The sequence below is a fragment of the Oncorhynchus tshawytscha genome, linkage group LG09, assembly GCF_018296145.1.
Source record: "Oncorhynchus tshawytscha isolate Ot180627B linkage group LG09, Otsh_v2.0, whole genome shotgun sequence".
In the NCBI taxonomy this organism is placed as follows: Eukaryota; Metazoa; Chordata; class Actinopteri; order Salmoniformes; family Salmonidae; genus Oncorhynchus; species Oncorhynchus tshawytscha.
This window is the reverse complement of record NC_056437.1, coordinates 2,355,286-2,369,373: the sequence shown is the minus strand read 5'-3', so window position 1 is coordinate 2,369,373 and position 14,088 is coordinate 2,355,286. Positions and strand designations below refer to the sequence as shown.

At 43.0% G+C, this 14,088-nt stretch overlaps 1 protein-coding gene across 2 annotated transcripts in view; it reads left to right on the top strand.

Annotated features, from left to right (window-relative positions):
• Positions 1-14,088, top strand: part of LOC112240907 (ephrin type-A receptor 5) — a 180,317-nt gene that overhangs the window by 29,407 nt on the left and 136,822 nt on the right. For both annotated transcript variants that reach the window (XM_042326366.1, XM_042326365.1), the window contains exon 3: positions 4,168-4,831. In XM_042326366.1, coding sequence (XP_042182300.1) covers positions 4,168-4,831 — 664 coding nt within the window. The remainder of the gene's footprint in view (positions 1-4,167; positions 4,832-14,088) is intronic.

The following is a 14,088-nucleotide window of genomic DNA, read 5'->3' as shown; positions in this document are numbered from 1 at the left end:
GGATATATACGGCTGTGATTATAATCGAAGAGAATTCTCTTGGTAGATAATGCGGTCTACATTTGATTGTGAGGAATTCTAAATCAGGTGAACAGAAGGATTTTGAGTTCATGTATGTTTCTTTCATCACACCATGTCACGTTGGCCATAAGGCATACGCCCCCGCCCGTCTTCTTACCAGAAAGATGTTTGTTTCTGTCGGCGTGATGCGTGGAGAAACCCGCTGGCTGCACCTCTTCGGATTGCGTCTCTCCAGTTAGCCATGTTTCCGTGAAGCAGAGAACGTTACAGTCTCTGATGTCCCTCTGGAATGCTACCCTTGCTCGGATTTCATCAACCTTGTTGTCAAGAGACTGGACATTGGCAAGAAGAATGCTAGGGAGTGGTGCACGATGTGCCCGTCTCCGGAGTCTGACCAGAAGACCGCTTCGTTTCCCTCTTTTTCTGAGTCGTTTTTTTTTTTGGTCGCTGCATGTGATCCACTCGGTTACACTGGTTGTAAGGCAGAACACAGGATCCGCAGGATTCTTCTCGGCTGTATGTAATGAAACCTAAGATGACCTGGGGTACTAGTGTAAGAAATAACACGTAAAAAAACAAAAAACTGCATAGTTTCCTAGGAACGCGAAGCGGCCATCTCTGTCGGCGCCGGAAGTAGTAACATGCTTATATGTTGCGTGCGACAGTTTGATAAATCACAATAATTTGCGGCGCTCGCAAATCCTACAATCTCCACGTACGGCAAAATTTAGTAAGACCTAATTTAGTAAATTTGCAGTTAATACATTAGGCCAAACATCTTAACCAAATTGAAGACTTATGGGAGATTCTGGAGCGACGCCTGAGACAGTGTTTTACACAGTCATCAACAAAACACCAAATGATGGAATTTATCTTGGAAAGAATGATGTCACATCCCTCCAATAGAGTTCTAGACACTTGTAGGATTCATGCCAAGGAGCTTTGAAGCTGTTCTGGCAACTCGTGGACAACCATAAAAGACCTGCAGCTTCACACTAGGCACAGTCTATTGTTATTTACTGCTACTCTTTAATTATTTCTTATTCTTATCTCTTACCTTTTTTTTTATTAAAAAAAATATATTTTTCTTAAAACTGCATTGTTGGTAAAAGGGCTTGTATAAAGGGGACGGCAGGGTAGCCTAGTGGTTCGAGCGTTGGACTAGTAACCGAAAGGTTGCAATCTCAAATCCCCAAGGTGCAAATCTGTCGTTATGGCCCTGAATAGGCAGTTAACCCACTGTTCCTAGGCCGTCATTGAAAATAAGAATTTGTTCTTAACTGCCTAGTTAAATACAGGTTAAATAAAGGTAAATAAGTAAGCATTTCACAGTAAGGTCTACGCCCTGTTATATTCGGCGCATGTGACAAATAACATTTGATTTGACACGTAACTACGTAGTCCTATTTCACAGTTGTAGCTTTGTCCGAGATCATTCTATGCTTTACACACCGTCCCAGTGCACCACTTCTCTACATCACACAGCTGATTATGGAGACATTATACGGTCTGTGATAACGGACATTATACGGTCCCACCAGAGCACAGACATGTTTTTGGCGACCACATTATGGAGTCATGAAAGGACACTATTAGCTAGCTGATGAAAGGATTTGATTGGATGGGGGGGATGGCGGTTGGAGCAGAAAGATGTTTATAGCTGGCCCAGCCTTTAGCCCAGAGACATTAGAAACACATCTGTCTGTGTTCACGTGCGTGAGTGTGTGTGTGTGTCATTATAATACACCTCCCATCTGTCTGAAGCCTCCTGGGTTTAGAGGGAAATATCATCATTACAGTCAGTCAGACCACTAGAACCCTGGTCTCTCAGACGGGCCTGGCTGAATGAGTCTCATAACCCAGTCAGTCAGACCACTAGAAACCTGGTCTCTCAGTCTGGGCTGGCTGAATGAGTCTCATAACCTTGTCAGTCAGACCAATAGGATCCTGGCCTCTCAGACGGGCCTGGCTACTAGCTGGAATGAAATGTCATTTATAACTGAATGGAAGCTGATTACTGAGGAGTGCATTATTAATGTTGTATTTGAAATGTCTTTGTGCTTTTACTTTGTCAGTTGAAGTGGAGTTAAATTAGACCAATATATTAGCAGTTTGTAAAAAATGGTTTCAATAACTGGTTCACAACCCAAACACAACCCACACACAACCCATACACAACCCACACACAACCCATACACACAACTCATACACATCCCATACACAACCCACACATAACTCATACACAACCCATACACACAACCCACATACAATTTACACACAATTACACACAACCCATACACAACCCACGCGTAACTCATACACAACCCATACACACAACCCACATACAATTTACACACAATTACACACAACCCATACACAACCCATACACAACCACACACAACCCTACATTTTCTACTATCCTCACCAGCTACACTATTATTCCACGGGTTCCTGTAGACAATAGGTTCTGGTCAACTCTAGTAACCTGTAGACAATAGGTTCTGGTCAACTCTAGTAACCTAATAGACAATAGGTTCTGGTCAACTCTAGTAACCTATAGACAATAGGTTCTGGTCAACTCTAGTAACCTAATAGACAATAGGTTCTGGTACTCTAGTAACCTATAGACAATAGGTTCTTTCTAGTAACCTATAGACAATAGGTTCTGGTCAACTCTTGTAACCTTAGACAAAGGTTCTGGTTAGTAACCTTAGACAGAGGTTCTGGTCAACTCTAGTAACCTAATAGACAATAGGTTCTGGTCAACTCTAGTAACCTATAGACAATAGGTTCTGGTCAACTCTAGTAACCTATAGACAATAGGTTCTGGTCAACTCTAGTAACCTATAGACAGTACCAACTCTAGTAACCTATAGACAGGTTCTGGTCAACTCTAGTAACCTATAGACAATAGGTTCTGGTCAACTCTAGTAACCTATAGACAATAGGTTCTGGTCACTAGTAACCTAATAGACATAGGTTCCAACTCAGTAACCTATAGACAATAGGTTCTGGTCAACTCTAGTAACCTAATAGACAATACAACCCATAACCTATAGACAAAGGTTCTGGTCAACTCTAGTAACCTATAGACAATAGGTTCTGGTCAACTCTAGTAACCTAATAGACAATACACTAGTAACCTATAGACAATAGGTTCTGGTCAACTCTAGTAACCTAATAGACAATAGGTTCTGGTCAACTCTAGTAACCTATAGACAATAGGTTCTGGTCAACTCTAGTAACCTATAGACAATAGGTTCTGGTCAACTCTAGTAACCATAGACAATAGGTTCTGGTCAACTCTAGTAACCTATAGACAATAGGTTCTGGTACTCTAGTAACCTATAGACAACAGGTTCTGGTCAACTCTAGTAACCTATAGACAATAGGTTCTGGTCAACCCAGTAACCATAGACAATAGGTTCTGGTCACACTAGTAACCTATAGACAATTTTCTACTATAACCTAGACAATAGGTTCTGGTCACTATTAACCTATAGACAATAGGTTCTGGTCAACTCTAGTAACCTGTAGACAATAGGTTCTGGTCAACTCTAGTAACCTAATAGACAATAGGTTCTGGTCAACTCTAGTAACCTAATAGACAATAGGTTCTGGTCAACTCTAGTAACCTATAGACAATAGGTTCTGGTCAACTCTAGTAACCTATAGACAATAGGTTCTGGTCAACTCTAGTAACCTAATAGACAATAGGTTCTGGTCAACTCTAGTAACCTATAGACAATAGGTTCTGGTCAACTCTAGTAACCTAATAGACAATAGGTTCTGGTCAACTCTAGTAACCTATAGACAATAGGTTCTGGTCAACTCTAGTAACCTATAGACAATAGGTTCTGGTCAACTCTAGTAACCTATAGACAATAGGTTCTGGTCAACTCTAGTAACCTATAGACAATAGGTTCTGGTCAACTCTAGTAACCTATAGACAATAGGTTCTGGTCAACTCTAGTAACCTATAGACAATAGGTTCTGGTCAACTCTAGTAACCTGTAGCTAGAGGAGATAGGTGAGGTGGATGATAACTACTTAGCAGTAGCTAATTACAACATAACCCAGTCAGCTGTAACTGAACATGAAACAATGTTTGATATCTTTCTATCTCTCTATTTCCCTTCTCTACAGTGGGAGGAGATAGGTGAGGTAGATGAGAACTATGCTCCGATCCACACGTACCAGGTGTGTAAAGTGATGGAACACAACCAGAACAATTGGCTCCAGACCAACCTCATCCTCAACGAGGGGGCTCAGAGGGTGTTCGTGGAGCTACAGTTCACCCTGAGGGACTGTAACAGCCTTCCGGGTGGCGTGGGTACCTGCAAGGAGACCTTCAACATGTACTACTATGAGTCTAACGATGAGGAGGGGAGGAACCTCAGGGAGAGCCAGTACTCTAAGGTAGACACCATCGCTGCTGACGAGAGCTTTACGGAGTTAGACCTGGGAGACAGAGTGATGAAGCTGAATACAGAGGTTAGGGATCTGGGACCATTGACGAAGAAGGGGTTCTACCTGGCGTTTCAAGACCTGGGAGCCTGTATAGCGCTGGTTTCTGTCAGGGTGTTCTATAAGAAGTGTCCCTTCATAGTGAGGAACCTAGCTCAGTTCCAGGACACTATTACAGGTTCGGACTCCTCCCAGCTGCTGGAGGTGGCAGGAAACTGTGTCAACAACTCGGTGGCAGAGGACCTACCTAGGATGCACTGCAGCGCAGAGGGGGAGTGGCTAGTGCCCATCGGGAAGTGTGTGTGCCAGGCGGGGTTTGAGGAAGTGAATGACAGTTGTCAAGGTATGTACTGAATCAAATTGTTTATACACACAAGCAGGGACGGAACATAAAGATCTTAGGCCCTGACCAGCAAGTATAACATTGACGTCCAAAATATGTTCCATGAGATGTTTGAAAAGACAGAATTTCATGGGCTAGTTTGGTACATTTTCTACTAACCCAGTCTGAAAATTACTAGCCTCAGGCTAGCGGGCTAGCTACATTTCAACCCCTGTGTACCAGTATGGAATATGATGACATGGGGAAGCTAATGGGATGTGTTCACATCATAATAAGGACAGGCATTGACAACCACATTATTACACTTGAAATGTTTTTCTCCTAATGAACAATATCATAATTTATCCTATGTTATAGCTGTCATGGTGGCTTTGATGATAACAAGGAAACTGTTAGCTAGCTATAGGCTATCAACCATAATCACTGCTCAGAAGAAGTGATCGGGGTGAAGTGAGTGAACATCTACCTCTCTCTACGTGTGAGTGTCTCTTGATTGACTTTGTGTCTTTTTTTATTTTAATTTCACTTTCTTTAACCAGGTATTTATATATATAACTCTAACCCTTTATTTAACCAGGTATTTATATATATATATAACTCTAACCCTTTATTTAACCAGGTATTTATATTTATTTAACCAGGTATTTATACCCTTTATTTATATTTATAACCCTAACCCTTTATTTAACCAGGTGTTTATATACTGTATATAACCCTTTATTTAACCAGGTATTTATATATATAACCCTAACCCTTTATTTAACCAGGTATTTATATATATAACTCTAACCCTTTATTTAACCAGGTATTTATATATATAACTCTAACCCTTTATTTAACCAGGTATTTATATATATATAACTCTAACCCTTTATTTAACCAGGTATTTATATATATATAACTCTAACCCTTTATTTAACCAGGTAGGCCAGTTGAGAACAAGTTGTCATTTAGAACTGCAACCTGGCCAAGATAAAGCAAAGCAGTGTGACACAAACAACAACACAGAGTTACACATAAATGTACAGTCAATAACACAATAGAAAAATGGGGGATGAGGTATTTGGGGTAGTTGGGTGGGCTATTTACAGATGGGCTATGTATAGTCTTATGTAAGCTGCTCTGACAGCTGATGCTTAAAGTTAGTGAGGGAGATATATCTCCAGCTTCAGTGATGTTTGCAATTCATTCCAGTTATTGCAGCAGAGAACTGGAAGGAAAGGCAACCAAAGAGGAGTTGGCTTTGGGGATGACCAGTGAAATATACCTGCTGGAGCACGTGCTGCGGGTGGGTGTTGCTATGGTGACCAGTGAGCTGAGAAAAGGCGGGGCTTTAACTAGCAAAGACTTATAGATGACCTGTAGCCAGTGGGTTTGGCGACAAATATAAAGCGAGGGTCAGCCAACGAGAGCATACAGGTCGTAGTGGTGGGTAGTATATGGGGCTTTGGTGACAAAACGGATGGCACTGGGATAGACTACATCTAATTTGCTGAGTAGAGTGTTGGAGGCTATTTTGTAAATGACATCGCCGAAGTCAAGGATCGGTAGGATTGTCAGTTCTATGTTTAGCAGCATGAGTGAAGGAGGATTTGTTGTGAAATAGGAAGCCAATTCTAGATTTAATTTTGGATTGGAGATGCATAATGTGAGTCTAGAAGGAGAGTTCACAGTCTAACCAGACACCTAGGTATTTGTAGTTGTCCCCATATTCTAAGTCAGAACCGTCCAGAGAAGTGATGCTAGTTGGGCGGGCAGGTACGGGCAGCGATCGGTTGAAAAGTATGCATTTAGTTTTACTAGCATTTAAGAGCAATTGGAGGCCAAGGAAGGAGTGTTGTATGGCATTGAAGCTCATCTGGAGGTTTGTTAACACAGTCTCCAAAGAAGGACTAGAAGTATACAGAATGGTGTCATCTGCATAGAGGTGGAACAGAGAATCAAGCAAGATCAACATCATCGATATATTTGCAGAGAAAAGAGTCGGCCCGAGAATTGAACCCTGTGGCACCCCCATAGACTGCCAGAGGTCCGGACAACAGGCCACCCGATTTGACACAGTGAACTCTATCTGAGAAGTAGTTGGTGAACCAGGCAAAGCGGTCATTTGAGAAAACAAGGCTGTTGAGTCTGCCGATAAGAATGAGGTGATTGACAGAGTCGAAAGCCTTGGCCAGGTCAATGAAGATGGCTGCACAGTATTGTCTTTTATCGATGGCGGTTATGATATCGTTTAGGACCTTGAGCGTGGCTGAGGTGCAACCATGACCAGCTCTGAAACCAGATTGCATAGCGGTGAAGGTACGGTGGGATTTGAAGTGGTCGGTAATCTGTTTGTTGACTTGGCTTTCAAAGGCTTTAGAAAGGCAGGGCAGGATGGATATAGGTCTATAACAGTTTGGGTCTAGAGTATCTCCCACTTTGAAGAGGGGGATAACCGCGGCAGCTTTCCAATCTTGAATCTCAGATGATACGAGAGAGGTTGAACAGGCTAGTAATAGCAACAATTGCAGTGTATCATTTTAGAAAGAGAGGGTCCAGTTATTCTAGCCCAGCTGATATGTAGGGGTCCAGATTTTGCAGCTCTTTCAGGACATCAGCTATCTGAAAGTGGGTGAAGGAGAAGCAGGAGGGGGGGCTTGGGAAAGTTGCTTGGGAAATTTTTCTTAAACTCAACTTTAACATACTCTTGTGCAATTCGCCTCACCCAATGTGGTATGGATATGCTATTTTCTTTACTTTTGAACCGGAAACCCCACCAGAGGCTAGCCAGCGAACTAGCTGCTAGCTAGTAGTCAGCTAGCCTCTGCTAGCGGTCATCAGCTACCTTTAGCCCGGACAACTCTCACCAGTCTGCACAGTGCGACTCAAACCAGGATGTTTTTGTGTTGGTCAAGGGCAGTCAAGTCTGGAAAGAACCAAGGGCTATCTCTGTTCTTAGTTCTACATTTTTTGAACGGGGCATGCTTATTTAAGATGGTGAGGATTGCACTTTTAAAGAATAACCAGGCATCCTCTACTGACGGGATGAGGTCAATATCCTTCCAGGATACCCGGGCCAGGTCGATTAGATAGGCCTGCTCGCTGAAGTGTTTTAGGGAGCGTTTGACAGTGATGAGGGGTGGTCGTTTCGACCGCGGACCCATTACGGATGCAGGCAATGATGCAGTGATCGCTGAGATCCTGGTTGAAGACAGCAGAGGTGTATTTAGAGGGCAGGTTGGTCTGTATGACGTCTATGAGGGTGCCTGTGTTAAAGATTTGGGGTTGTACCTGGTAAGTTCCTTGACACTTTGTGTTAGATTGAGGGCATCTAGCTTAGATTCTAGGACGGCCAGGGTATTAAGCATATCCCAGTTTAGGTCACCTAACAGAACGAACTCAATTCTCATATGGAGTTCAGGGCACAACTGGGGGCTGAGGGGGGTCTGTAGCAAGCGGTAACAGTGAGAGACTTGTTTTCTGGAAAGGTGTATTTTTAAAAGTAGAAGCTCGAACTGTTTGGGCACAGACCTGGATAGCATGACAGAACTCTGCAGGCTGTCTCTGCAGTAAATTGCAGCTCCGCCCCCTTTGGCAGTTCTATCTTGGCGGAAAATGTTGTAGTTGGCAATGGAAATTTCAGAATTTGTGGTGGCCTTCCTAAGCCAGGATTCAGACACGGCAAGGACATCCGGGTTGGCAGAGTGTGCTAAAGCAGTGAATAAAACAAACTTTGGGAGGATGCTTCTGATGTTAACCTCTCTGGGATATGTGGGACGCTAGCCCACCTGGCCAAAAGCCAGGGAAAATGCAGAGCGCCAAATTCAAATAAATTACTATAAAAATCCAACTTTCATTAAATCACACATGCAAGATAGCAAATTAAAGGTACACTTGTTTTAAATCCAGCCAACATGTCAGATTTCAAAAAGGCTTTTTGGCGAAAGCAAACAATGCTATTATCTGAGGATAGCACCTCCGTAAACAAAGAGAGAAACCATATTTCAACCCTGCAGGCGCGACACAAAACGCAGAAATAAATCTAACAGTACACTTCAAGTGACCATCGTTCAAGATGGCCATACTTCATTCCACAAAGGAAAAACCTCAACCAATTCCTAAAGACTGTTGACATCCAGTGGAAGCGATAGGAACTATAAGAAGGTCCCTTGGAAATCTGGATCCCAATGAAAACTCATTGAAAAGAGTGACCTAAAAAAAAATTCTGAATGGTTTGTCCTCTGGGTTTCGCCTGCTAAATATGTTTTGTTATACTCACAGACATCATTCAAACAGTTGTAGAAACTTCAGAGTGTTTTCTATCCGAATCTACTAATGATATGCATATCTTATCTTCTGGGGATGAGTAGCCAGCAGTTGAATTTGGGCATTCATTTCATCCGGACGTGAAAATACTGCCCCCTGTCACCAAGAAGTTAACATGCATTGAAACCAAGACTTTTATGGTTACAGAAGTCAACAAATGATAGCACCTGTGAAATAGGTGTGGTACTGGGGTCTACAGGGCCTGGGTTAACCTTTACATCAGCAGAGGAACAGAGGAGGAGTAGGATAAGGGTACGGCTAAAGGCTGTAAGAACTGGTCGTCTAGTGCGTTCGGAACAGAATATTAAAAGGGGCATATAAGGAGCAAATAAGGAGCATTTTTCTGGGCATGGTAGAATAGATTCAGGGCATAAGTATGGTAGGATGGTATGGTAGGATGTGAGTACAGTGGAGGTAAACCTAGGCATTGAGTGATGATCAAATCAAATGTATTTATATAGCCCTTCTTACATCAGCTGATATATCAAAGTGCCAGCCTAAAACCCCAAACAGCAAGCAATGCAGGTGTAGAAGTACGGTGGCTAGGAAAAACTCCCTAGAAATGCCAAAACCTAGGAAGAAACCTAGAGAGGAACCAGGCGATGCGAGGTTTTGTCTCTGGTGGGACCAGTTTAAGCCAGATGAGGTCTCCACATGTGTGGGGGTGGAACAAAAGAGCTATCTAAGGTGAGTGGGACTGAGGGCTCTACACTGAAACAATACAATTAGGACTAGCCGAGACAGGCATAACAAGGCATATTAACATTAGTCACAGATGTGACTGCTAACTTTTAACGTTTAAGTTCCTTGCTTAGAACATGAGAACGTATGAACGATGGTGGTTCCTTTTGACATGAGTCTTCAATATTCCCCGTTGAGAAGTTCTAGGTTGTAGTTATTACAGGAATTGTAGGACTATTTTTCTCTATAACATTTGTATTTCATATTCCTTTGACTATTGGATGTTCTTATAGGCACTATAGTATTGACAGCGTAATCTTGGGAGTTGATAGGCTTGAAGTCATAAACAGCACTGTGCTTCAAGCATTTCGAAGAGCTGCTGGTAAACGCAGGAAAGTGCTGTTTGAATGAATGCTTACGAGCCTACTGCTGCCTACCACTGCTCAGTCAGACTGCTCCTTCAAATATCAAATCATAGACTTAATTATAATATAATAAACACACAGAAATGCGAGCCTTAGGTCATTAATATGGTCAAATCCGGAAACTATCATTTCGAAAACTAAAAGTTTATTCTTTCACTGAAATCTAGCGATGGCTAGAAGACCGGTGACGTCGAACGCCGCCCGAACAAGGAGAGGAACCGACTTCGGCGGAAGTCGTGACAACTGTGGCATGTACCCTGACTCTGCACGGAACGAAAGAGAAGTGACACAATTTCTCTAGTTAATATTGCCTGCTAACATTCATTTATTTTAACTAAATATGCAGGTTTAAGAATATATACTTCTGTGTATTGATTTTAAGAAAGGCATTGTTGTTTATGGTGCGGTGCATTGGTGCAACGACATTGCTTTTTTCGCAAATGCGCTTTTGTTTAAGTCATCACCCATTTGGCGAAGTAGGCTGTGATTCGAAGATAAATTAACAGGCACCGCATTGATTATAATGCAACGCAGGACAAGCTACTTAAACTAGTAATATCATCAACCATGTGTAGTTAACTAGTGATTATGGATTGCTTTTTATAAGATAAGTTTAATGCTAGCTAGCAACTTACCTTGGCTCCTTGCTGCACTCGCATAAACAGGTGGTCAGCCTGCCACGCAGTCTCCTCATGGATTGCAATGTTAGGCATCCAAAAATGCCGATTAACGATTGTTATGAAAACTTGAAATCGGCCCTAATTATTTGGCCATGCCTGTTGATTGGTCGACCTCTAGTGCTGTGTTGTGTCTGATATCTGGTGTTGTGTCTCATATCTGGTATTGTGTCTCATATCTGGTGTTGTGTGGTGTCTGATGTGGTGCTGTGTTGTGTCCGATGTGGGCTCTGTGGTGTCTGATATCTGGTGGTGTGTGGTGTCTGATATCTGGTGTTGTGTGGTGTCTGATATCTGGTGCTGTGTGTTGTCTGATGTGATGCTGTGTGGTGTCTGAAATCTAGTGTTGTGTCTGATATCTGGTGTTGTGTCTGATGTGGGGCTTGTGTGGTGTCTGATATCTGGTGTTGTGTCTGATGTGGTGCTGTGTGGTGTCTGATGTGGTGTTGTGTGGTGTCTGATGACTGGTGTTGTGTCTGATGTGGTGCTGTGTTGTGTCTGATATCTGGTGTTGTGTCTGATGTGGGGCTGTGTGGTGTCTGATATCTGGTGTTGTGTGGTGTCTGATATCTGGTGTTGTGTCTGATGTGGTGCTGTGTGGTGTCTGATGTGGTGCTGTGTTGTGTCCGATGTGGGGCTCTGTGGTGTCTGATGTGGTGCTGTGTGGTGTCTGATATCTGGTGTTGTGTCTGATGTGGGACTGTGTGGTGTCTGATATCTGGTGTTATGTCTGATGTGGTGCTGTGTTGTGTCTGATGTGGGGCTGTGTGGTGTCTGATGTGGGACTGTGTGGTGTCTGATGTGGTGCTGTGTTGTGTCTGATGTGGTGCTGTGTTGTGTCTGATGTGGGGCTGTGTGGTGTCTGACTGGTGTCTGTGTGGTGTCTGGTATCTGGTGTTGTCTGATGTGGTCTGTGTGTTGTCTGATATCTGTTGGGGCTGTGTGGTGTCTGATATCTGGTGTTGTGTCTGATGTGGTGCTGTGTGGTGTCTGATGTGGTGCTGTGCGGTGTCTGATATCTGGTGTTGTGTCTGATGTGGAGCCAAACTGTCTTGTTGTCTCCCTCTCTCTTTCAGAGCCAACAGCTTTACTCCCGTTTCTCCCTCTCTCTTTCAGAGCCAACAGCTTTACTCCCGTTTCTCCCGTGGTTACCACAAAATTCCTCTCGTCTGTGTCCGTCTCTTTAAAGAAAATGTTACATTTGACAAAGTATCTGTTTGTCCTCAGTTAGCTTGTTAGGTGGGTAGGGGCAGGTGTTAGGTGGGTAGGGGCAGATGTTAGGTGGGTAGGTGCAGGTGTTAGGTGGGTAGGGGCAGGTGTTAGGTGGGTAGGGGCAGGTGTTAGGTGGGTAGGGGCAGGTGTTAGGTGGGTAGGGGCAGGTGTTAGGTGGGTAGGGGCAGGTGTTAGGTATGGGCAGGTGTTAGGTGGGTAGGGGCAGGTGTTAGGTGGGTAGGGGCAGGTGTTAGGTGGGTAGGGGCAGGTGTTAGGTGGGTAGGGGCAGGTGTTAGGTGGGTAGGGGCAGGTGTTAGGTGGGTAGGGGCAGGTGTTAGGTGGGTAGGGGCAGGTGTTAGGTGATGTACTAGACTGTACCCTGACCCTTTCAGTTAAACACATTCATAGTAGACCTATTTAAAAGCCTTTCCTAGTATTTATTAGGGTAATATTATATATTCATATTATAATGTTATTATCAATATATTATAGTTGATATTAATATACAATGGCAAGACAAAATATGTGAACCCTTTGGAATTACCTGGATTTCTGCATGAATTTGTTCATAAAAGTCACAACAACAAACAAACACATTGTGCTTAAACTAATAACACACAAATGATTGTATTTTTCTTGTTCATATTGAATACATAATTTAAACATTCACAGTGTAGGTTGGAAAAAGTATGTGAACCCCCCTAGGCTGATGACTTCTCCAAAAGCTAATTGGAGTCAGGAGTCAGCTAACCTGGAGTCCAACCAATGAGACGATATTGGAGATGTTGGTTAGAGCTGCCTTTCCCTATAAAAAAACACTCACAAAATGTGAGTTTTCTATTCACAAGAAGCATTGCCTGATGTGAACCATGCCTCGAACAAGAGAGATCTCCAAAGACTTACGATTAAGAATTGTTGACTTGCATGAACCTGAAAAGGGTTACAAAAGTATCTCTAAAAGCCTTCATGTTCATCAGTCCACGGTAAGACAAATAGTTTATAAATGGAGAAAGTCCAGCACTGTTGCTACTCTCCCTAGGAGTGGCCATCCTGCAAAGATGACTGCAAGAGCACAGCGCAGAATGCTCAATGAGGTTCAGAAGAATCCTAGTGTGTCAGCTGAAGACTTACAGAAATCTCTGGAACATGCTAACATCTCTGTTGACGAGTCTACGATACGTAAAACACTAAACATGCTAACATCTCTGTTGACGAGTCTACGATACGTAAAACACTAAACATGCTAACATCTCTGACGAGTCTACGATACGTAAAACACTAAACATGCTAACATCTCTGTTGACGAGTCTACGATACGTAAAACACTAAACATGCTAACATCTCTGTTGACGAGTCTACGATACGTAAAACACTAAACATGCTAACATCTCTGTTGACAAGTCTACGATACGTAAAACACTAAACATGCTAACATCTCTGACGAGTCTACGATACGTGAAACACTCAACTAGAATGGTGTTCATGGGGGGACACCACGGAAGAAGACACTGCTGTCTGAAAAAAACATTGCTGCAGGTCTGAAGTTTGCAAAAGAGCACTTGGATGTTCCACAACGCTACTGGCAAAATATTCTTTGGACAGATGAAACTAAAGTTGAGTTGTTTTGGAAGGAACAAACAACACTATGTGTGGAGAAAAAAAAGGCACAGCGCACCAAAACCTCAACTGTAAAGTATGGTGGAGGGAGCATCATGGTTTGGGGCTGCTTTGCTGCCTCAGGGCCTGGACAGCTCGCTACCATCGACAAAAAAATTCATTCCCAAGTTTATCAATACATTTTGCAGGAGAATGTAAGGCTATCTGTGCGCAAATTGAAGCTCAACAGAAGATGGGTGATGCAACAGGACAACGACCCAAAACACAGAAGTAAATCAACAACAGAATGGGTTCGACAGAAGAAAATACGCCTTCTGGAGTGGCCCAGTCAGAGTCC